The sequence below is a fragment of the Episyrphus balteatus genome, chromosome 1 (assembly GCF_945859705.1).
Source record: "Episyrphus balteatus chromosome 1, idEpiBalt1.1, whole genome shotgun sequence".
In the NCBI taxonomy this organism is placed as follows: domain Eukaryota; kingdom Metazoa; phylum Arthropoda; class Insecta; order Diptera; family Syrphidae; genus Episyrphus; species Episyrphus balteatus.
The window spans coordinates 119,741,427-119,766,100 of NC_079134.1; the positions used below are offsets into that span (position 1 = coordinate 119,741,427).

At 30.6% G+C, this 24,674-nt stretch overlaps 1 protein-coding gene across 1 annotated transcript in view; it reads right to left on the minus strand.

Annotated features, from left to right (window-relative positions):
• Window positions 1-24,674, minus strand: part of LOC129907035 (high affinity cAMP-specific and IBMX-insensitive 3',5'-cyclic phosphodiesterase 8) — a 157,236-nt gene that overhangs the window by 89,040 nt on the left and 43,522 nt on the right. Inside the window, exons 2-3 of the mRNA XM_055983076.1 lie at window positions 20,910-21,757; window positions 12,354-12,453 (exon numbers count right to left, since the gene is read on the minus strand). Of these exons, the coding sequence (XP_055839051.1) occupies window positions 12,354-12,453; window positions 20,910-21,110 (301 nt within the window). The 5' untranslated portion in view covers window positions 21,111-21,757. The remainder of the gene's footprint in view (window positions 1-12,353; window positions 12,454-20,909; window positions 21,758-24,674) is intronic.

Consider the following 24,674-nt stretch of genomic DNA (forward strand, 5'->3'; position numbering starts at 1 on the left):
CCCACAATAAATTTCTTGAAAAAATGTTTGCGATTTTAATCGAAAAAAATGATGGTCCAGTATAGAAAAATGATCTGCAGACCAAAAAGCCATAACATTATCATGAGTAATTTTTTTTTTTTTTCATTTTAAATGTAAAACAACTGTTTTCTTTTACTACCAAAATTATTATACTGACACCAAAAAGAGTTATTATTGATTATTGAAAAAAGCCAAGTTGCTCAATAATTTTGACACCAGGCCCGAATTCTCTTGAATGCAAGTCAATTTTCTTACAAAATTAGGTATACTTAATATTTTTCTTAAAATATAACTTATTTTCTGTATGATTCACCGCAAAAATTCGAAGTGAATAGAAAGAAATAAAAGAAAAAGTTAAATAGGTAATGTTTTTCCTGAGTGACCAAGCACTTTCTTCTTCTTGGATAAGATTTGGATAAGATTTTTAAAAAATTGAGTTTTTATTGTTTTTTTTTATAATGCCTAACCTTTCTTATGTGAGTTTGCTTAACAAATTTGAACGATACTGTGGTATTGCTTGAAATTCTTATCACCAAATTATATGATTGTTCATAAATAAATAAATATTTTATTGCACAGTAGCAATTAAGATAGAAAAACAAAAAAAACAAAAGCAATAATTCGATTATACACAAATATTTACAAAAGAACCTCTGAAAAAAAAAAAAAAATATAATTTTAAGTAAATTTTAATGAAAAGTCTGGGAAATGTTAAGGTTTAAAAGTTTTTTTACTTGATTCTGAATTAAAAAATATTTGTAACAAAAGAGTATATCTAAGTAGGGTATCTATAAGGTATTGTGTGTTATTTAGTGTTTAAGACGAATGTAGAACCAATAAAAATCTAAAAATAGTTAAATATTTTCCATTTCGAATGATATAAGCTTAAACTAATTTATCTACTGACAAAGTTTTTGTTTGTTACAAAAAATTAAAGGTTAAAAACGAAATAACTTTGCAAAAAAAAACAAAAAAAAAAAAAAAAAACACAAATCCCATGTGTCTTATCCAATCATAACTCGTTCTTTATTTGCATTAACCGAATTCCTTTGCCGTCATTAAAAAAATAAATATATATTTTTTAATTAAATGAATTGCCTAATTTACGATTGTTTATTTAGTCAACAATTGAATTAATAATATGGAGAAGGAGAAAAAACAAAATTATTGAATGACAAGTTCATACATATGTTTGAAATGAATAAATAACAGTAAGATAGACAAAATTTTTCTCAAACAAAACTTAAAAAAAAAAAAAAAAACGCAATGCAAACAATTATTAAAAAAAAAAAAAACAACAAATATTAACAAATTATTTTATCTCGCTCTCTTCATTATTAGTTATTATTGTTTTGAATAAATAAATGCGAGCCATGCTGTTATTTTTCCTCGTTTCTATGCAAATTGTCCTAAAGATTAAAAATCATACAAAAAAAAAAAATAAAACAAAAATAACAATATTTTAAGCCCCTCTCACCCCACCACAAGGTGGCGATCCAACAGATCGTTAAGTCGCAGTGCGGTTATTACTCCATCTACCTCACACCGACTGTACGAAGGTGTGTTAACTTGTTTGTTTTATCGGTTCACACACGCATAGATTCGTGTAAACATTAAACAAAAAAAAAAAAAAAAGATTTAAATACGAATTGAGTATGGATTTATACACAACTTTTTTTTTAGCACTGCACAGTTTAATTTATAAAAACAACGCTAACCATTTAACAGATCGAATGCACATTTCAACAGCACTTCTGAGAAAGGTATTAGAGACATAGAAACTCGAAATTCGAAGTCGAAATCAACGCGGTTTTTTGCTTTTTATCCCCGCCACATTTGCTGTCAAAAAAAAACTTAAAAACAAAATCATAGAAAATCAAGTCACTTTAATTGTATCGCCTACGGATTCTTTTAGAATTTGTGTGTTAAATTGAACCAGAGCAGTGAATTGAAAAGAAAACCTCGTATTAATCCAAACAGCCCAGCCAGCAGCAACAGCGATACCGAACAACTCTGGCGATGCTGAGCTGATCTGATAGTCATGTGAAGTGAACTTGTTTTCGTTTTTTTTATTCGTCTTCGTTTGGCGACGAAAACAACGAGAACGACAACGTTTCCATTCGATTTGCGCCTCCACTAAACGTTAAAGTTATAAAGCCCGTCGAAAATATGTCAGGTTATTAATTAGTTAAGTTTGTTTGCTGTTTTAATTTTTTATATATTTTGGGGGGGAAAGAAGTACGAAATAACACGAAGGTATCGTAACACCTTTTTGACAAACAAAGCTCTTTTGCAGACAAACCTTTTTTTTTAATCTTTGGGGTATTTTTTTAAAGGGACCAGATACTAAAGAAACTATTAGAAGGAGCGATCACTTTTTATCTCATATAAAAAAAAGGTATCAACACATTTTTTTAACGTGTAAAACGACTGAACGAAAGTAAAACTCGACCTTCGACCAAAGCGACTGTTGAACAACTATCGCACAAAGTGCTGCTGCAACAATGACTGCCGGGAACCGATTGATCATATTCAGCAAGTGCCTGCTGGTGTCAGATAACCTACACTACACATATCTGCCAGTGTAACCATGTTTGCACCAGAGCGAGAGAGTTTTGCTGCTTCCCACAGCTTGAGTTAGCTGCTAGTGTAGAGTATAGACCACCGACCGCACCGCTTTTGCTCTATACAGTTAAGGCAATGTTGCTCAGCTTCAACTTTGTCTAGCAATTTCAAAAGGCAAACATTTAATAAAGCTACTAAGGCACAGTGGAACAAGATCAGTATAAAGTAGGACAAATTTAAAAGTTAACTTTCATTAACTTTCTTACACCGATACAACATTGACTTAATATATATGGACTGCTAGAAGCATATTCAGGTTGGTTCCACTTGTTTCTTCGCGATACTAGCGCCCTAAAAAAAAGCGGAGAATAAGTGCAACATTTTTGACGAAGTGCGAAAGGAACAAATATAGAAAAACAGAGAAAGCACTACCTTTTAACGACAGATGTCATTCACTAAAACTTTCTTAGAAAAGTCAAACGACTAGCAGTCCATATATAGTAGGTCAATGCAATACAATGTTTGTTTTCTTGGCTCCTTTTCACAATAATGTTTATGTGATGTTGTCCTTAACAAGAGTTCCTTTCGAATCGGAAATTTGTTTCGAATACCGAAAAAATATAATCACAAAATCCATTTGTAATGACAATTTGTAGGAAATTTTTCATAACGAATAGGTTCTGCTATGGTTTCGAGGAAAATCAGTGATACGAATAGAGTAAGTGATAAGGCCGAATAAAAGGGAACATTATCTATTGGAATTGATTTTTGATACGGAATAGTCAAATCATTTCAAATGAATTCTTTTAACGATTACCAAATCGTCAAGTTTTCCGAAAACGATAAAAATGAAAAAGTGTCATTTGGTTTGATATTGGGGACTCAAAAGCTAATAAAACAGACAAAAATTAACTAATCCATGAATCAAAGAATTTTGTGAGAAAAATATATGCAACCACTTTTGGTTAGTAGTTGTGTTTTCAAATTGATAGTAATTTGTTTTGATTCTCGCCTGAAAAATTATTGCTGGTAACCGATATGTAGGGAGAAGTTTCGATAATAAATTAATACCTTAATAAAATTTAACACTTTATGAGACAACAAATTTCAATGCTACGTCTCTTGATATATAAAGCGCTTCCAAAGCCCATGACTGCTACAAGGTAGATTTAACTGCTATTTTACACGGAGAAAAAATAAGGTATGAACCACCTTATTTCTGGTATATTTAACTTTAATGTAAAGTTAAAATAGGGGTGACTCCGTGACTCCCCAATAAGATGGAATTTACCTTACTTTTCTAGTAAATTTATAGCTTGTGATTAACTTTACAGTAAAGTCTTTTTTTGTATGAATTTCTTATAGAAATTACTAGAAGTTTTGTACATATTTTACCTTACTATAAGGCTGAAAATACTGATTTTAAAGTAAATTGAACTTCTTTGTGGATGGTATAGTTACAGATTGGATCAAATAAAGTCAATTTCATTTTTATTGATGACATTTTCCTGAATAAAATTGTATCCATTTATCTTACAAAAATAAAAAAAGGTATTTTTGTAATTATTGAAAAACTTAACTGCTAACACGAACTTAATCCTCAAAGCCATTTAGGAGTTAGTACGTATGAGCCTGTTATGTTTTTTAATAATTATATAATTTTTGGAAGGTACATAAAATTTTATTTAGAAAATACATCAATAAAAATGAAATTTACTTTATTTGATCCAATTTATTGCTAATTCTTCATGAATTAATTAGATTGAATGATATTAATTATGCATACCTATTTTATTCTCACACAAGAAAAAAAAATTTGCCATCCGTAATTACGGAAAAAATAACAACGCATTTATGAAAACACATCAGAAAGTAAAAATTCACTTCCAAATGCAAAAACCGAATGGGAAAAGACATTTTTGTACCTACGTGTTATTTTTTGAAGGTAATTATTCCGCACGCGAAACCAAAATCTTTGAAAAAAAAAAACAAAATATCAAAAACAAATATAAAACAAAATGGCACACTTTACATTGACAGCAAAAAATTCCTAGAAGTCCATATTATTATTACCTTGCTGTAAAGTAAAACTTATTCTTAGAATAGTTAAATTTGTAAGATATGTTTAACTAGAATCTTAAAGTGAATAGAGTCATACGCTTTTTTAGTTGAAAGTATATTTTACTCTACATAAAGAAAATATAGCTACTCGTAAGGTATATACTACTTTATTTTGTTCACCATAATTTTCTTGTTAAAATAACTTTACGGAGCCAAGAAATGTTCAATACGTGAAGTGAATTTTACTTAAAATCTAGGGCTTTTTACTTTAATTACCTTACTAGTCATATGGAGTATAAAATACTAGATTCATTTTTCTCCGTGTAGAAGTGCAATTGAGAATGTCGGGTATAAGAAAGCTTTAAACCACGAAATCCACTATATTGATAGGTACTGCTAACATCAACAACGCTTACACAAGGCTAAAATTACACAAGTCGACTTGGTTATTCAAAATTGTTTAATCTTACCCACTTTCTCGGTTAAATTTTACTAATACCTCAAATTTTAGCCGAGTTTCTTGATCAATGTAAACAAGTTGATCGGTCAAAATAACCTTCAAAAATGGAATAACCGAGGCGACTACGTTGATTTTAGCAACGAGAACTAAGAAGTTTTTAACCGATTTTGAGATATCTCTGAGCAAAAAAAAAACCGCTTTCAAAAAAAAAAAAAAAGAAAACAGGTTCATACCTACATAAAACTCATACAAAATGAAGTTTAGTTTTTTTAAATTAAGTTAACAAAATAAATTAATTAAAGTCCAGTCAAATTGTATTCAATATAATATAAAAGTGAAAAAATCAGTCATAAATGATTTTGGTGCTTATCTTTATGTATTTCCGATGCGGTATACGAATTTGAAGTTGCATAGCGAAATTTCTGGTAAAAATCATGAGAAATTACTGAAAAAAAACCGAAAAAAATGTATATTTTCATGTTATTGGTTTATTTGTTTATTCAACTATTGCCTTCCACTCAAAAGACCTTTGAAAAGTGCATACAAATGCTAATATTAGCAAAACCAGCAAAATTATTTTTTCAGCGATATTTTATATCATCCAAAAAAGAAAAACTGATTTGTTAGATTTTGTACCGTTTTTTTTTTTTAACATAAGTCAACAGTCGTACAAAAAAATGACATAAAAAACATAGAATGTCGTTAAATTTGTTTTTGTAAAATAGATCAGTTTTCAAGAATCAATTAGCCACTAAATAGGTATTTTTAAAAATTTAGTTGGACAAAATTAGGACATTAGGAGCCTAAAATCGCTCAATTCAAAATCTTTACAACCAAATTTTGACAAAAGTTCAAAAAGCCTGTTTAACGATTAATAGCCAATTCTAACAACACGTGTGCAGCAAAGAAAAAGTGTACAAAGGGGCACTGCAATAGCTAACAAGCCAAAAAGAAGGGAAGAACATAGGCTTCTCAGACAAAAAAAAATTCTTGTCATAATCTTGTCATAATTCTTGTAATAATCACTTTTATCAAAACAAAAAAATCGACTTCCAAGGATCGAAACTTATATTACTCATGAATGTCATAGTCAGCACTGCACCAAATTGAAATGGGACCATTCTGGAAGCACAAGTACTAAATTATCAAAATCTTACAGACGAATTGAGAACCTCCTTTTTTTTGAAAGCCAGTGAAAGTTTGAGAACCCAGAACTGAAGTCTGCGATGACCAAATATATTGTCGGAATATAAACATTTTTTCTGCCGTAAAATTTGAACGCCTCTCTTCGACAAAAAATTAAGGTCCGTATAATTGTGTCTTTGTACCGGAAAGTACATCATCGATCAAATATTCTCATTACAGTAGAGGTAGACCTTGGAAAAACCCAGAAGTTCTGGGCCAGAACCCATCACCTAATGATAGATTACAAGGTCGGGTATAGCAGTATGTACGGAGACGAGTGAAGATCGTCCGCCTCCTGTGTAAGAATGATGATAGAGAATACACGCTGCTCTGTAAAACTCTGTTTTATTGAGTTCAAATTGCAATATTTTTCGATCTTACTTTAACTTTGGAAACTTTTATACCTTTTTGAAAACTTCAATATTGGGACAAGGATTTAAAATAATAAACAAGTGTCACACCATACAAATAAAAGTTAGAAATTGAGTTTTTATAAAACTTGAAACTGTTAATTAATATGCAGCAAAATGGCGTATGAAATAAAAAAAATTTTAATCAATTAATTGTTTCTTATTACTGTGCAAAGTTTTAGTGACAGAATAATAAAACACAAAAATCAATTGGGGGCGAAGGAAGCAAAATATTGTTGCAAAGTAGCGGTTTTTCGAAATTTCACAAATACTGCATTAATTCGAATACCGTAAGGATTTGGGATGAACAAGTTACCAAATTCTGAGAGTCTTTAAGTTGGCCTATCAGCATATATTTCGTTTGATCCATTATTTTTGGGACACCCTGTATATTTTCATCTTTATTACAATTTTAGGAGGAATGATAAAAAGTGACAATTTTAATATCAGCTTTGACACCAATTTAAGCCTCTGACCTTATGAGCTTACCCCCATCACCACTCTTTCTATTCATACCTGTTTCCGTTAGAAATATTAAACTTCTATAAATTGAACTTACGCTTTTAATCACTTCAAATTTATTTATTTACCCTGGCTGATACCAGATTAATCAAGATCGGTGAATTAATTGGAGTTCAGTGATTAATCTAGGGTTAAAATTGTGTGGAGCATAAATACGCGCATTATATTCAATAAAACCCCTTAATTTCATAACCTCATTCAGTTTGAATTAGTATGAACACCAAGGGAGAAATTTAAACTCAGCTTAACTAGTTTTGTTATTTAACTTATTTTTTTAGGTATATTCCCTCTGCACTTGAGTAAACTTAACAACAACACCAACATTTCCTCCAAAAAACATCATTGCAATAATTTGTTGTGCTTCTTACGTCGACATCTTAAACAATTTTGTTTATGCTAAAATTGCCTTGCTTTTTCACAATTTAGCGAGCAGCCAGGGCCAGTACGTGCTTTAATTTAATTAACTTTGTTCCCACTGTTTAGTGGCGGCGGCGTTATTATTATTTTATTATTTTTTTGTTTTTTAGATTGGCAAACAAGTTTTGTTTGGACAATTTCTGTGTCGGTTGAGAGGAGAGCAAGCAAACTATTGAATGGCCATAGTTTTTGCCAGCTTGTTTGCGAGTATACAATACAACATTTGAGCAAGATATTGGATAAAGACGAAGAGATAAGATTCTTTAAGTCTTAGCCATATACGGCTCGAGCCAAACACTCTGCTGATGACATTCTTTTGGCTGTTATATCTACTCCATTGTTAGGTGCGTATAGAGAGTGTAATTGTATATATTGAGTTGGTCAACAGGTGGCCCTTTACTTTAGATATCGACGACTTAAAACATGTAACTTGATACACATTTTCGAACTTCATTCATGCGTTTAAAATAAAAACAGAGGCGAATACAGACTTGAGAGTTTATTGAGTTTATTGATCGCAAGTTATTGCTTTTGTGTGTGAAGTTTTTGACCGTTTGGCATACTTCCTATTAGTTGTAATAGGCACCTAACCGAAGAATGCATAAAGCTACTGCACAGATGACATTTTTTCTTGCATCATGAAATTTATAATAATTTTTATTGGATGGGGCGGTGTCATTTACTTGTAAGTTAATATGAAAAAAAGGTACCTATATTGAAATTCAATTTATAAACACAGCTGTGGAATGTTAATTTAATTAATAATTGTCCACCATTTTTCCATTTGAGTCTTTTAATTTGATTATGAAATGGTCAAATGAATATTATTAATCAAAATTAACACCGGGTGATAATTAATAGGCAACTTATGAAGTATATACATTTGTATGTGGGTAGACATAGAATGTAGGATAAGTCTAGGCACTCGCATACATGTGTTATGTAGCAAACAAAAATGTGTTCATGTTACAAAATTATATTTTGTAGCAATTTAAATTTTGAGAGTCATTCAAAATAAATTTATATTTCCGATAGGGTAAGTATTTGAATCATTTTATTGTTTTAGTTCGCTACCTACAAAAGTATTCATAACTTCGAATATTTAATGGGGCATATAGTTTTGCTTATTTATTTCCATTTTACCAAAAAACTGAAAATGCATACCACGTCATTTCTAAAGCACAGTATTTATACAGGGTGATTCAGGAGTAATGTGTCAAAAAGCTAGAGTGTGTAGGTTAGATCCCGAGTGAAAATAGAAATTGAATTTTTAAAGAAAAAAATCTTGAGCACCGCACCACCGCCGTTTGCAGGAATTTTCGCCGCACCCACCGCCGCACCACGACTGCAGCACTTCCGCACTATTTCATTTTGTATGAAAAATTCGCCGCACCATGATACATAATTTTAGCATTTTGAAAAATAAAAAAAACTACCGACGAGAAGGAGATTCGAACCCGAGCACTTTCAATTAGAAGTCCAACGCTTTTACCACTCGACCACCAAGTCATGTTTGCATGAACTGGCAATTTGTTACTTAAGCCAAAATAACATTGAAGACGACCTAAACATTTGTTTAAGTACGAGAATAGAATTTTTTTCATACAAAATGAAATAGTGCGGACGTTCTGCAGTCGTGGTGCGGCGGTCGTGCACCGAATGTTTCATTCAAAATGAAATAGTGCGGACGTGCTGCAGTCGTGGTGCGGCGGCGTTGGTACAGCGAAAATTTTTTCATATTTTTCATTTTTTCAAATTGAAACGGTGGTGGTGCGGCGGCGGTTTAGAAATGTTTTGCGGACGTGGTGCAGCGGTGGTAAGGCGGAATTCCATTTTTACTCGATATCAAGACAAGAAAAAAATCGTATGGGAGGGGGGGTCTATTCCACTTCGTTTAGCGGGGAGGGGCAATTTAAAAAAAAATTTACTTATTTTGGAATTTTTTTTTTTAAATCAACGGCTACACCTACAATAACGTGCTATACCTTTTTGTAAACCCAAAACCCTAGTCTTTTACAAAATTTTTAAATAAAGCCATTTTATGACAGTTTTTGAAAAGTTAATTTTTAAAATCAAAATTTTGAAAAAAAAAAATTGGAAAAAAAATTTCAAACTAATTTACTATCAAAATTTTACGCAATTAAGTACTAATTCAGTTTTCAAAATTCGATGCTATTATTTATTTTTAAGCAAAAACAGAAAACCGGATTCAAAAATATCTTGTCATTTTTGAGAAATTAACAAAAAACCAAAGCTACTTTTTGCTAAAAAACATTTTTATTTTCTGTTTTTACGTGGCTGGACTTGTTGATATATTAATTTATGAAAAATTAGCCGTTCGTCAATTATTTTTTAAATATTCAGATTTAAATAAGGATACAATAAAATGATACAGTATTGAATTAACCCTGAATTGATCAACTTTTTTCATTGATAACACCTGAAAACTTACCTGAGAATTTTTCTTGTTATGTCTGGGGTGCTCGCCGCCCGTGGATTCTAGCTTTAAGGACCTTAATGCAATAAAATCGCAATTTTTTAATACAAATTTAATACAAAATGTCAAATTCAAAAATATTCAAAATTAAACTTCATTTTTATTCCGCTGTATTTTTATCAAAATTTCTTTCAAAACATTTAAAGATTTAATATAAAGTACTTAATTCTGATTACAAATTTAAAAAGTTTCTGAGAAAAAAAAACAACATTTGGTGTATTTTTCAAAACTTTGAATTGTGGTAGCGACGCCTAGAACGTGTTTAAACTGGACCAAATTTTACCCAATTTATATTTAAGGCAGGAATAACAAAATGAAAGGGTGTCCCATTAAAATTTCGAAAATTGATTTTTAAGAAGCACCCTAATGTGTATATGCCTTACACCGTTATGAATGCTTTACCAACGTTCTATCTCACTGTTGGAAATTAGAGTGATAAAATGCAACAAAAGCTAAAGTTCGACAAAAATTTAAAGCTTTCTTACGTTAATTTAATTATGTTTTATGTTGTTTTTTCAACATTGATTCAACGTCGACCATGTAACGTTTTACGTTGCGTCATTTTATTAATAATTATAAGTTTATAACACTAGTTTTCAAAATTATACTTTTCTTTTTGTTTCCGAAACTAAACTATTTTTTTTCCAAAGGTTTTTGGTGGGCTAAACTCGAGTCCAAAGTCGGAAAAATTCAATCAGCTCTCGTTTTATACAGAACGTAATAAAAATAACTTAAAAAAAATATAAAAATAAAAAAAAAATTAAAAACTCTAAAAATGACAAAAAAAAAACATTTAAAAAAAAAACACCAAAAACGAACGAAACAATAACAAAAAAGGAGCCGAAATACCACTACGTGCTTGGGGTTGGTTCCAAATCACGCTAAGAGTGGTTAGAACTTAAAAATCTGTTGATTAAATAAATTGGAACAAATAAAACAAAACTAGTATAGTTTTTTCCATTTATTTTTAAGAACTAAGAACAAAATAGAGTATTCAATTTTGGAAAAAACTTGAACCTTGTAATTCAAATTAGGGCCAATTTTTCAATAGTCAGTTAAACAGTCAGTTAGTACTTATTCCTAAGGATAGAGAAAAAATCAATTTTTCAACAGGCAGATATAGCTTATTCCTAAGAATAAAACTATCTGCTTCTTTCAGAGATGAATAAAAATTATTCTAAGGAATAATCTCAAAACAAATATTGTGTCAGTTGTCAAAGCTGTTTTGAAAGAATTTTGAAAAAAATACAGTGGAACACAAAAAAACAAAAACAATCATGAATAAAAATGACGTTTAATTTTAAATATTTTTGAATTTGACAATTTTTTTTTGTTATTCTGTAGAATAAATTATTCTGGATTGAAAAATTCAATGTTTTTATCTGATTGTTTATGAGCCTAATAACTTTGTTCGTCGAACAGTTAACTGACTGTTTAAAAATCGGCTCTTAAAAACAAAAATAACTTACATATATACAAAAAATTATTTTTTTTTGTTTTAATTTTGACTTTGATATTAAATTTCTCAAAAACTATTTACTTAATAAACTTCAAATAAACATCAAATTCAGGTATAATATTTTAGCTTTCCAAAAAGATATAGGACATTTTAATATGCTTTTGCTTTTTGTTAAAATTTTTTTTCCATTCTAAGTCAAAATGGTCTCCCGCGTATATATGAATCCTGTATAATGCCTGTAACCCCAAAAAAAAAAAATCAGGTACGATTTTGAAATTTACAAATCTGGAATCCATTTTTGTAAAACATGCCGCGTCTTCAAGAGCACCGTGATGAGCTTTAGCAAATGACATCATGTTGTGTAAATGCAATAATCTAGCGTAAAAAAATATCAAATGGAAGGATTTTTTCTACGATTTGTAGCTCAATTTAGTTTTTGAGCCATGAATAAATGAATGAATATCGCAGCTTCCAACCTCAAACCGAGAAACATATTGGATTACAGATTACAGTATTTGTTTGATAAACTCAAAAGGCACACACAATGAAAGTTTTATATAAAATTGCTACCGCAAATACAAACTTTGTACGCAAATAGTTTTTTCTTGTTTTAACAAATTTTTGAGGCAACCCACAGTATGGAGTATGTACCTACCTATTAAAAAGTATATAATTGCCTCTGACATTCGACTATGCGATTTTCGGTTAGGTACAACTTTATACGAACACATGTAAAAAAATTTAAATAACACTTACTACCAGTTGTTCTCCGCACTACTGTGTGAATGGTGTTGAATCCAGCTAAGTTTCCTAGCGCTGCTACAGTAACTATGGAATCCTTTTTTCCGCTACTTATCTGAAAATTGAGAGAAATTCAATTTAATTTTTTTTTTTTTGTAGATGTGTAAATTATGGTATTCTTAGAAAAAAACATAAAAACATTTTTGTGGCAAAAAGGTATGTTATTATGTATATGTAGGTAGTATTAATGTAGGTGTATCAAACATTTCATCAAACTGAAAAAAAAAAAAACAAAAAGAGTCCTTATATTCAATCAATCAATAGATCTGACGGAAAGCATCATTATTATATTTTGTATACGAGATGTATTTAGGTACATTTTTACTTATGTACGACATGAGCGGGTCTAAATTTTACTTGAGAAGGTGTGGTAATTACCTAAGCGGGACAACGAACCCCAAATCATGAATTAAAAAAAAAACGTAGAATATTAAGATCCCGAACGAAAACGACAATAAGAGGGTTGTTGTATGTTCATCTGTTCCATCATACCGTCTAAATTTCTAATCCTAATTTGACAAATGAGGTATTTATTCATACGTCTTACTCGCCCACTGATTATAAACTATGTGACATTATTGAACTGGTATCCCATGATGGAACCTAATTTTTTCAAATATTCAGCGGATCTAAAAATACTTTATCACGAAAATGGTCACATGACACTTTGACTTAAAGCCTTATGATCCCTTATGGCTGGTTGTTGAATGTAAGAAAAATTCAACGTATAACCTTGACTATTACGTTCCTGGCACAGTGAAAATGTAAGTACATAAGGTATACACGTTTTCCTTCTGTGGTTGTACCTACTGTTGAACAAATGAGTGATGAGACGTTAGATGTTAAGTTAATTGACAATTGCTTGACGTCAATCTGATTATAATGAACATTATATAAAGTAAATAGTATAAAAAGAATCACAACGTTTTCCACTTTTCATTAATGAGAGGATGAAATTTCAAGAAGGTTTGAAAATTTTAATTAAAATTTTAAGCAATTTTAAGGCTTCTCCATGTTACCTTCAGTTACTTACTTTACTTGTAGCTTCAGCATTGACAAAAATACCATTAATGTTTCGTATATACTTCGATAATTTGAGAATGTAATTTAAAATAAAATAAACTCTAAAAATATACACTGAAAAGGTGATGGTATGAGATTGCACTGAAAGCATCCAATTTTACACTTTTAACATAAGCTTTCCGGGCAAGAGGCATTTGCAAGTAGCTGGAAGGACTGCTGAAAGATTGTACATTGGTACCTCTGGTGCTGAAGTTAGAGTTCTGTGTTATACTTTTAAGGATGTTGTTAAAGAAATCGCATGACGCTCCTCCTTGTCTTCAACCTTTTTTGACATCAAAGGTATGGAATGAAGGGAAAACGCAAAAACGCGCTATAGGGTATAACAAAAAATAAAATACGTACGAGTTTGAATATTCTGGCTTTTTTGGTACCTACAGAAATTAGAGGAGGTCGAAAATGGCCTGAGTTGGATCATGTAAATAAGGTTGTAGGGCAAAAATTGCTAGAGAACTTAGCTGGACATCACCACAGTACCCCTTGATTTAATGAACCGTTTTTTTTTATAAACTGATCTTCTAAGTCATAATTATGAACCAATTTTTCTTGTTTTCTTCATTAATTTATATTGCCGGTGGACGCGCATTTTTGTCCTATAAAATGGAAATAACTGGTCAAATAAGGATCAATGCTTAACCCGAGCCAAACTGTATCTTGGGAACTAATGCCACTATGGAACACGAAAAAAGTATACTACAAGTAAGCTTCTCGAAATTCGCTAATGACAGATGATCAGAATTCAGCCCTTGAAACCTGTCGGGTTTAAAGGAATCTTTGGCCGATCCTGTCTAAGAAAAAAAAAAAAAAAAAACTGATACAACATTTAAGCTAAGCAGACCCCAATTGTCCTTCTTGGTTGGAATCAATACAGGTCACAACTCATTAGGAACATACATGAGAAGAGTGGTTATTGTCTCATCTGGAATGTGTCAAGACGATAAGTTGGAAAAGGGCTCATATTCATATTACTTCCTCTGCGAATGCCCCAGCTTTGCTTGAAACAGGAAAACAACTCTCGTTGAATACTTGTTCGATTCATAATGAACTTTATTCAGATTTCAGGATGATTCAGACAGGCACCCAATACCAATACCTAAAAGTGCGCCAAACATTTTCCTTATCTATCCAAATCCTTCCAAACCTTACCGCTCTGGCTGGGAGCACAATGGATCCAATGGGATGATCCTGCTTGTCGAGTTATGAACCTAACCTAGCCTAATAGTCAATTTTATCGAACTTTCCGGTGTTGTTTTGATCACGAAACTTTCTATATTCTTGAGCTTTTGGAATTTATATATGCTCTTTTTTTTCCCCAGGATTTTCTGTTCATCCTTACCTGGATGCTGTTATTGATAAATTAGCCCTGCAGAATTATTTTCATATCATCTTTTCCCAATAAACGCATTTATCTTAATTCGCGATATTGAAACCACTGTTTTTAGAATTCGTGACAAGTGATTGCCCAGCGGAGGATGTCAAATCACTAAAATCTTCTCATTCTACCGTCTCTTGATTCCCTTGACAAATGTATTATTTTATAACTAACTTATAAACATTTATGTGTATGTTGGTTTCTATTCGAAATTGTACAATGTTCATTTGAGGATTCCTGCCCTCATTAAATTAAATTAAAGTATATTAAGCCATAAAGTGATGTGAACCCTAAATGGACATAATACTTCTTCCGATTCATAACTAGTTAATATCATCTAAAAAACAAACTACAGAAGCTATACGTACCAACCTACTCTTGATCTAAAAAAAATACTTACAGAAACTTCTTTAACTTCTTCAAATCCCATCCAATAAACCTACATATCTAAAATTAATCCCAGTTAAGGACGACCACCACACATGACCAAACAGTGGTCGACCACAGGATAAAAAGCAAAATAAAAAAAAAAAAAACACAATTCACTTTGCCAACCTCACTAGCCTGTATCCATTTATATAAACGATAAATTAATAAAGTCTTCCAGTTACTATACTATACTAAAGACCACCGCTCTCTCAGTTGGCTACCGCTGACCATCCTAAAAATTCCACCGCCCTTTATTACTACAAGTCGAAGTCAATGTGCTGTGTGCAGAATTCAACCTAACCTATATAGTGTCTAAGTTTCCTTCAGCTCCGCACCACACAAACCCATCATCAGGAAAACAGCAATGTTCTGTCCGCAAAGTATTGATTCATGATGTTGATATTTCCTTCTGGAATCACGATTGAAACTCTCTCATAAAGGAGTGGATCATTATTATTATTGGTCTCGATGGAAGGTAGAAATATGTAGTGTGTGTATATAGATGAAGCAGAGGCTATATAGGAGACATTGAGGACAATATAAACTAACTCAATTGGGGAAAGGCACTTCAATGAACTATATTCTTCGGTTAACTTTGAATTGAAATAGTCCGAAACTTATTTACTAACAACAACTTCAATCACATTTGATCTTTGCACTCATGGGATTTCTGGAATTGGAAGCACAATTTCACTGTGTAAACATTTGAAAAAAATTATGTAAAAATATTGAAATGTAAGTATCATCAATTTTTTAAAAACAAGTAGAAAGTAGGTAATTGCCTTCAATTGAATAAAAGATTGGAAGAACCGCACAAGGGTCATTGCAAAAATACTTCAACCCAAATATTCTGCCTAATTATTTTCTTCAAAAGAGAACTACGTCAACAATCCAGCATCAAGCAATTCTTTGAATATTATCATCCAGACAAATCAACCAATTATTTTTTTATTGTTGCAACACCAAAATGAAAACAAGTTTCATAGAAGTCTAATGGCTTACCAGGAATGTCTTTGAAAAAGGCCTTATTATGGGTGTAGAGGGAAGATCCTTTAGTCTATAGGATCTAGGTATCTACTAGATTAATCTTGGGCATTCTTATATTTCTTTAGGATGAAAGACAAACACCAGGTGGACTTGTGGAAATTACAATTAGATGATCCTGAGGATAACTTAATGCTGATGTTGTACAAGAAGGGAATTAACGTTTAACTTTTGATCATTGATCATCTGTTCATTCAAAACTTCTAAACTATTTATTTAAATGTGATCACAATTATTTGTTCGTATTTTCGAATGAAAACGGTTCTTAAGAAGTGTAATAACACTGTGCTTGAAAATGGAACTTTTTTTTCCGACAGACGGCGCACATATCTCCTAAAGATAATTCGATGGCGTTCTTAGTTTTTCTAGATAAGGTCAAATAAGAAAGATTTGATTTTTTAAATCAAGTTATTTCAATCAATGGTTTTCGAAATAATCGATTTCAAAGTCAAAATTTGTGAAAAAATAAAGTTTGAAAAAACACATCGAAATCGATTATTTCGAAAACCATTGATTGAAATAACTTGATTTAAAAATTAGAATTAAGTGTGCAATTCTGGCTTTTGAAAAAGGTATCATTTATGACTTTAAGTGTTGCCGTTGTTGTTTAATAATTTTTTTTTATTTTTCGTCATATTTTAGAAAATTTCCCCTCCCGCCTAAACGGGGGGAGATAGACCTAGGGTTCCCAACATTTTTGGTGCCGATTATAGTATTTTGAGGAAAAACCGTAAAAAAATATAGTACTTTCCAAGCAAATATAGTATTTTTAAGAACATAAAGAAGTCAAGGAATTTTTGTTTAAGTTGTTGCATATTAATGTTTGCAAAACCTGTATTTTTTGCACTTATTGCATTATTCAAAAGTTTTTTGTAGACAAAAAATTATCATGATGTTTTTCACATTCAATATTTCAATTTCAATTTTAGCAGAAATGGAATATCTGATCACAGTTCACATAATAATGGTAATTACAAACATTGTCAAAATTTGTTTGTCAGGTTGGCGTTTAATTTTTATATATCAATCGGAGTAACAGGAAATTTGTTTTTGATTATAAAATGTCATTTTAAAAAATTATAAATTGAAAAGTAACAAGTTTTCCTTGTGTTTCCTGTCGAAAAATGGTCAATAATTGTTAAAAAATTAGTTGTGTGCGTTTCATCGGTAATTTAAAACAATTAAGAATAACGGTAGCTGTCACTTTTATTCAAACTGACATTGTTCGCCAAATTGTCAAAGCATAAGCTCGGAAGATATTACCTTTTTATGTGTACTGTGATAACTTAAAAAAAACATTTGGGAGGTGTTTTAATTGCGTTAAAATTTAGTTTACATGTATTCTCCTGTAGAGAAGGCTTAAATTTAACGAAGATAAAAACTTTAACCCAAATACTAACTTAATCGACACACGGCTTTAGTAGGCTAGGCTTAGGAGAGTTCAGATACATGGAAAATATGAAGCAATAAAGTTCAATCAACATAAGAAATATTTTTGTTATTGATTTCGTTCGCCTCATTAAAATATAGTATTTTTGCGTACTATATATTTCTTTAACAGTAATTATTATAGTACGGTTGGGAACCCTAGATAGACCCCCTCCCATAATGAAAAATGCTTGTATTTAACTGTTCTACAAAATTCCGTTATTATTTTTCACTGCCTTAGTTGTCGTACTCTTACCTCTTGTTTTTTATCGTTTATTTCTGACTTGATGGAAAATCTTTCTTATTTGACCTAATCTAGAAAAACTGAGAACGCCATCGTGTTCAGCATGGCCGAATTATCTTTAGTAGATATGTGCGCTATCTGTCGGTTTTTTGAACTAGCACAGTGTAATTAATAAATACAAAAATTATTTAGGATCTTTTATAATTTTTGTAATTTGTATTAACCAATAAGATAATTCAATATAAAAAAGTTACACATAAGTTATACACAGTGACCCGCAGTTAAGACGCAAACAAAATATGTAGTTAAAACAAATTTATAGCTGACTTAACAATTACACCAGTTGTTGACCATTAAATAAATGTCAAAATTTTGCATATGGGATGCTAAGATTTCGAAGCCGTTAAATATCGCAAGCGAATATGGGTAAAATATTTTTTGCCCACTAACCCATGCAGAAAACAAATCATAAAACAAAATAGCGGAAGTTGGTAGAACTTTTTATTTTCTTACATGATAGAAGAGAATACTGCGAAAATAATGTAGTCCTAAGTTTTTAGGTAGGTACCAAGAGCTACTATATTATTATTTTGTTAATTTTTCTTTTTCAGCAGTTGTAGTTAAAAAAAAAAACACTTTGAACTCTCATCTTAAATAATCAAAATTAAAAAAAAGAAACCTGCAAATTGCATTAACTATTTTAAAATATATTCTTACATATATGTATACAGAGACCATGAATATACTTTATCACGATACTATATCCCCATAGTAATTGAAATATAAAATAAGTTCAAAAACTAAAACCTGGCTGGTTACTCCAAAATTCCAAAACAATTACGTTCTAAAAAGGTTGAAAATAGAATTTAGGTCAGTTTTAGAAATTGCCTGTTGGTTTTTTGTTTTGTTTACTATTTTTTATTTTCTCTTTCAAGTGAAAATTTCTAAGACAAATTCTATTATGACTACAAGAATTTAGTATTTAACATATTTACCAGTGCCAGAAGAATATAAAAAAAAAAAAACTCACACTGTTTCGTTTTTATACAAAAAAATAAAATGTTAAAGACATTTTGGCTGCTTTGAAAACTAAATGTGCTGTGAAAACATATAAAATAATGTTCATTATCTGCTTTGAACAACGAAAGAGTATAGTGAAATGATGTAAGTACCTATACCAACCTCTGTTATAAAATGAAATAAGTTTAATTACTTTTTGAAATGGAAGACAGCTGAGGAAATGATTTATGTTCATTATTTTCAAGGAAATATAATTGGATTGAATAATTTTGTACCTGTCTTTAGACCTACTAGAATAAATCTATTAGAATGTACATTTTATGACAAAACTATGGCAAAAGTTTTGTTTTTTAATTTAAATAAAATAAAATATTTATTTTTTTTTTACTCTGACAAGACAAAGAGTTAGGCATCTTAATTGGAAATATTTCATACATTCACAAAAGATTGTTTGGTTCAAATGGAACACTTTTATCTACTCAGTAAATTAACAAGTCGACTTTTTATTTGTTTGTGGAGGTGACTGGAAATTCATTCAAAGAATAAATAGACTATACATTTTACTTTTTCCGTGGGCTATAGGTCTTTCTTCAATATATTCTAATTCGTAGATACTAGTCGACGTTTCGGGTATGCTTATACCCTTCTTCAGGACTCTAGTATCTACGAATTAGAATATATTGAAGAAAGACCTATAGCCCACGGAAAAAGTAAAATTTATTTTACTGAAAAAGGTCACGAAAGGAGGAATTAATAAATAAATAGACCGCTTATTTTTGTATAAATGTAATTAATGTAGGTAATTAATGTGTCGCATTGCCACTTTATTTTTCAATCTTGGTGACAGTTAAATTCATGCAATCCATTCGGACTTTCTCTTTTCGATGGAAAATAGTGCAGAAGCTTTTTGGCCTTATTTCAGTTAGCACTTCGTATATAATTAAGTAAACTCGTATTTCCTGAACTTAACGGAAGTTAAGTGAAAAACGGCAATACCATTGCTACAACTAGATCTGAAATGCTCGATTTTTTTTTTGTTTTTCATAACTTTCTAAGCAGAAAAAATACAAAAAAAAAAAAAAATTGGACAAAATAAGGAACTTTGAATGCTGTCGTCAGGAATATAAGAGGATTAATAGTTATTCCTAATTAATTAATTGGTGACGGACCCTTGTGGAACGCAAATTTAATTTCGTGCATATCCGGCTTGAACCCATCTAATACAACTTGTTTTGAGCGATTCGAAAGGCAATGATTTATAATCCAATTGTTCAGAAAATCATTGATACTATAAGCATACACTTTTTACAAGAGTGTCAAACTCTATCAAATGCCTTAAAATATCTATAGCCAATATTTTACTTTCGCAGAAACGGTGTGCAAAGATTGGATCCACTTTTTTATTCTTCAAGATATTTCATAATCTGACCATTTACATTAGTTTCCATGACCTTGCAAAGTATGGAGGTTAGTGCAATTGGTCCATAGTTTAAGCAGAATTCACCTTTTTTGGGGATAGGCTGAAAAAAAGCCTTTTTCATCTTTTCGGAAATATGACAGGAAAATAAGCTAGCAATGTATAGGGTTTATAAAAGCTAAAACAGCGGATTTGCTTTCATCTAGATCTTTTCGTATTCTTTCAACATAGCGAGTCCGAATGAAAATCTGCAAATGTATTTACTTTGTATTTCCTTAGTTATTACAACGGATAAATACATATATTATTGAGGTAGGTTAGGTCAGAATTCTTATATTTAATGTTTATTATTTTTTTCTTTCAAAAGAAATAACATAGATACTAAATAAACACCATTAAATTTTTGAACTCTGAACAACATTAACAGAATTAACCCTTAGAAAGTTAAAACCCTTTAAAGCAAATAAATAAACTTACCTTATCATAATCAGACTCATTTTTTATTTGCATCGGGTTCAACAGCGACTGGTTGCATAAATTCGAATTATTTAAATCATCACTGGGAATAGCGTCATTCCCATTTTGGAGACTACATCTCCTTCGTGTCCGACGGAAGTTAATGCAAAACAAGATATTGCCATCCTTTTGGTCTGACAAAAAACTTGGCGCACAACCCATGACACAGATTTCAATTGCAATGCGGCAAGGACAACGCTCCTATATATCTATGTATAGGTACTTTAGGGATGATGCGGAGAGTTTCCTTTCTGCTGAAATCCTTTGTCACACTTTGCATCTAATTTTCATAACTATAATGATATTCCATTTCTATAAAACATTCCTCTTTCTGGTTTCTCTTCTTCTTTTTTTTTTTTAATTCACCACAGTTTTCCGTTTTTGGTCCTTGTATTTATCCTTACTGCGAACATTAAAATACCAAAAAAATAATATGAAGGTATTATATCGCGTTTATATTGTTTTCTTTTTGCTCTTTAAATTGCCTTTAGAATATTATCACCCACTCTAGCACGTGAAACTTTTGAAGCCAAATTTTTTGTTGTTCGCAAAAGGATATGAAGGACATTCTTTATCTTTTTCACATGCCAAACACTGCTTCATAGTATGTAGGTACTGTGTCTTGGCAGTGCGTTATTTACTTATGCAAAATGTCAAAAATTGAATTTTATTTTTTTTTTTTGTTCATTCAGATTCAAATTCTTCAATGTTCATTGTTCAGATTGATGAAAAGGATGTGTGCTGCTTGGTTGGATACTTCAGCAACGGTAACTTTCAATAAACAATTCATTCAAGGACGCATGAAGATTCTGAAAAAAAAGAAGAATAAAAAAGGGGTAAAAATGAATCAATGAATAGATATAATAATTTTATAAAAGGATCATCGTTTTTAATCTACAGACGTATGTATGTTTGCTCTACTCTCACATAAAAAAAAATATATTTTCATATTTGTATTTATGGAAAAAAGGATATGTTGAAGCTAATAGGGATTACATGAACCTACATACAAGTATATGAATATACTGATTCTTTTTACATCTTTATTCTTACGAGTTGCGATGAAAACCTATATAATAGAAATAATCGAGAAAGTTAATTAAAAATCCACATAGCATATGACAATGAGCCATTCACCACTGCTAGGTTAAGTTCCTTTTTTATCATATATTCATAATTCAATAGGAAAACAGTGTAGATTCATTTAATACAATTGCACTCTCTTTAATTGAATTCTTTTTTTTTTTAAGAATATGTGTAGATACATGATTTTATTTAATTAATGTTAAATAAAATCTTTTTTAAAGATAATATTACTACGCAATGAGAAATTATAAAAGTGATGGTCAAGCGGGGTAAGGCTACACAATCAACACAGTTTTAAAAGTCTGGAAAAACCTTGATTCTCCAAGCGGTGGCTAACACATAATAAAAGGGAAGAAACAAAAAGGTAATTCTTTAATTTTGTTACAAAATATTTATTTCAGTGCTTTAACGGATTAAAAACCAAGAAAAACGTATATACATTAATGAGTTTCGTTTTGCGCTACCTTAATTAAATTGAGATTAAGTTGACTTTTCCATTTCATTCACAAACATCCCGATTCACCGCATTTACTCTGCTGGTTTATCAGATGAAATGTTCACTAAAACACAGTTTCGTGTTAGAATTGAAGTTTATTACTTAGGTAAGGTATCCTTTTCTGCTAAACATTCACGTGTACGTTTATATTTCGCTTTAGGTGCTTCTCACTACAACGGTTGGAACGGGGTATTATTGTTTAATCCTCGCAAAATTTCTTAATTCTATTTGTGTTTTTGTAAGTTTGAACATAAAGTTTGGACGAAGAATTCTTAGCTTCATGGTATTTCTGAAAATGTTTTAAATTTTTAAATATTGATACATAAATATTTTTACAAAAAGTTACAGCATTTACTTTATGGAGGAAACTATAAAGTATATTCAAGGTTAGAGATGTGATTAGAGTTTAGAGGCCACTAAATCCATCATCCGTACGTGTATCTACTGAAAACTAAGTAAGTATACAAAAATGTGCAATGAACTAAACAAAGAAATTACAGGTAACGGAGAGGACATATTGAAGCTTTTTTCCAGTTTATTTCGCTGAAGAATCAATCTACTTTCTTAAAACTTGGTGAGACTAAAGGGCTCATCATAAAGTCGATGTTTTTGAGGTTTCACGAAAAAAACTAATTGAAAGTAGCCAAATTATTCCCAGCTACAGACGGTATCGAAGAAGGCTTGTTCTCTTCTTTTCCATTACCATCTTTGTCTGTGAATAATTTAGCTACTTATTATTATAGAGTTTTCTAGCTCTATGAGATGCATAATGCACTTTACCACGCCAATCGTGCCAGGATGCGAACGGGAAGACCTGTGGTTTTCGTAACTACTTATAGTCCTCTTTCACTTCCAATTTGAAATTTTCTTTAGCTCGATGAGTTGAGCGTTTCTACAGTGGCCGACCGGTCTACCATTTTTTCTCTAAAATTCAACTTTATTATGAGCCTTTTAGACCCAGAAAAAAAATTCCTGCTTCAACGAGATAAACGGGATAAGAAGCGTCAAAATGTCCTCTTAGTTACTTTGAAATAGCCAAACTTTTATATTTTCCTTCATTTAAATCGGCACCACAACGCAGTTAAACGGTAGGTAACTCCGACCAACTGTCTACCTAATAACCTAAAGTAATCTAACGATAACTGTCGTAGAACCGTTTTCTCCGTTTTTGAAAAACTAGAAAATTATTCAACAAAGAACCGTCATGATAACCGAAAATGTTTGAAAACATACATATTTTTGGATTCAAACAAAATTGAAAAAATATTTGCTTTTTTTTTAGAGGAGGATGAATTTTTATGAAATTTTTGTTTCATGAGTAGTTGATTAACAATTTGATGAAAAAAATTCTATTAATTTAATAAATAAATGACATACTTTGTTAAGTTTTCAAAACCATTTGAAAATTAGTTTTCATATAGATATTTAAAACCAAATATTTATTTTTATTACTTGCTCAATAGGGAAGTATTGGTTTCGTGTCGAAAAAAAATTTGAGGTTTTAATCACGTAGATTTTCTTCAAATTTGGTACAGATAATTTTTATAGGATTCTGAAAGTTTGTTTTTTTTGTTTTTTTATATCTCACTTAAAAAGTATACCTCCCATACAAATTTTTCAAGTTATACCAAATAACTCGAAAACGGCTCTAACGATTTTGATACAAAATTTTGTATTTAATTTTACAAACAAGACCCAACTTTTGATTAAAAAAATATTTTTTGGAAGGTTACTAACGGTACCTGCCACAGAACCGTTTTTTTGGTTTTAAAATCTCTTACAAGACTAACCTGATTTCAACGAAAATTTTTATACAAAAGCGTTTAGTTAACTGTAATTATAAAATGTTAGAAAATTTTCAAAAAACACATTTTTGGATTTTTAAAAAATATTTCAAATTTTTTTTTTTTAAATTAATTTTTTGAAAACGGATTTTTGAAATGTTTCGAAATTTTGTTTTTAAGCGTAAATTAATTATTTATTCAAAATGGCATACCAACTTTTTTTTTTAATGCTAGAAAATTTTTATATATAAAAAATTATTTAAAAAAAAACGGCTCTAACGATTTTCAAACTTTTTTTTCCCAAAATTCCTTTTCATACAAGAAATCAGATGCCTTACTTCATTTTGTGATCAAAACCTT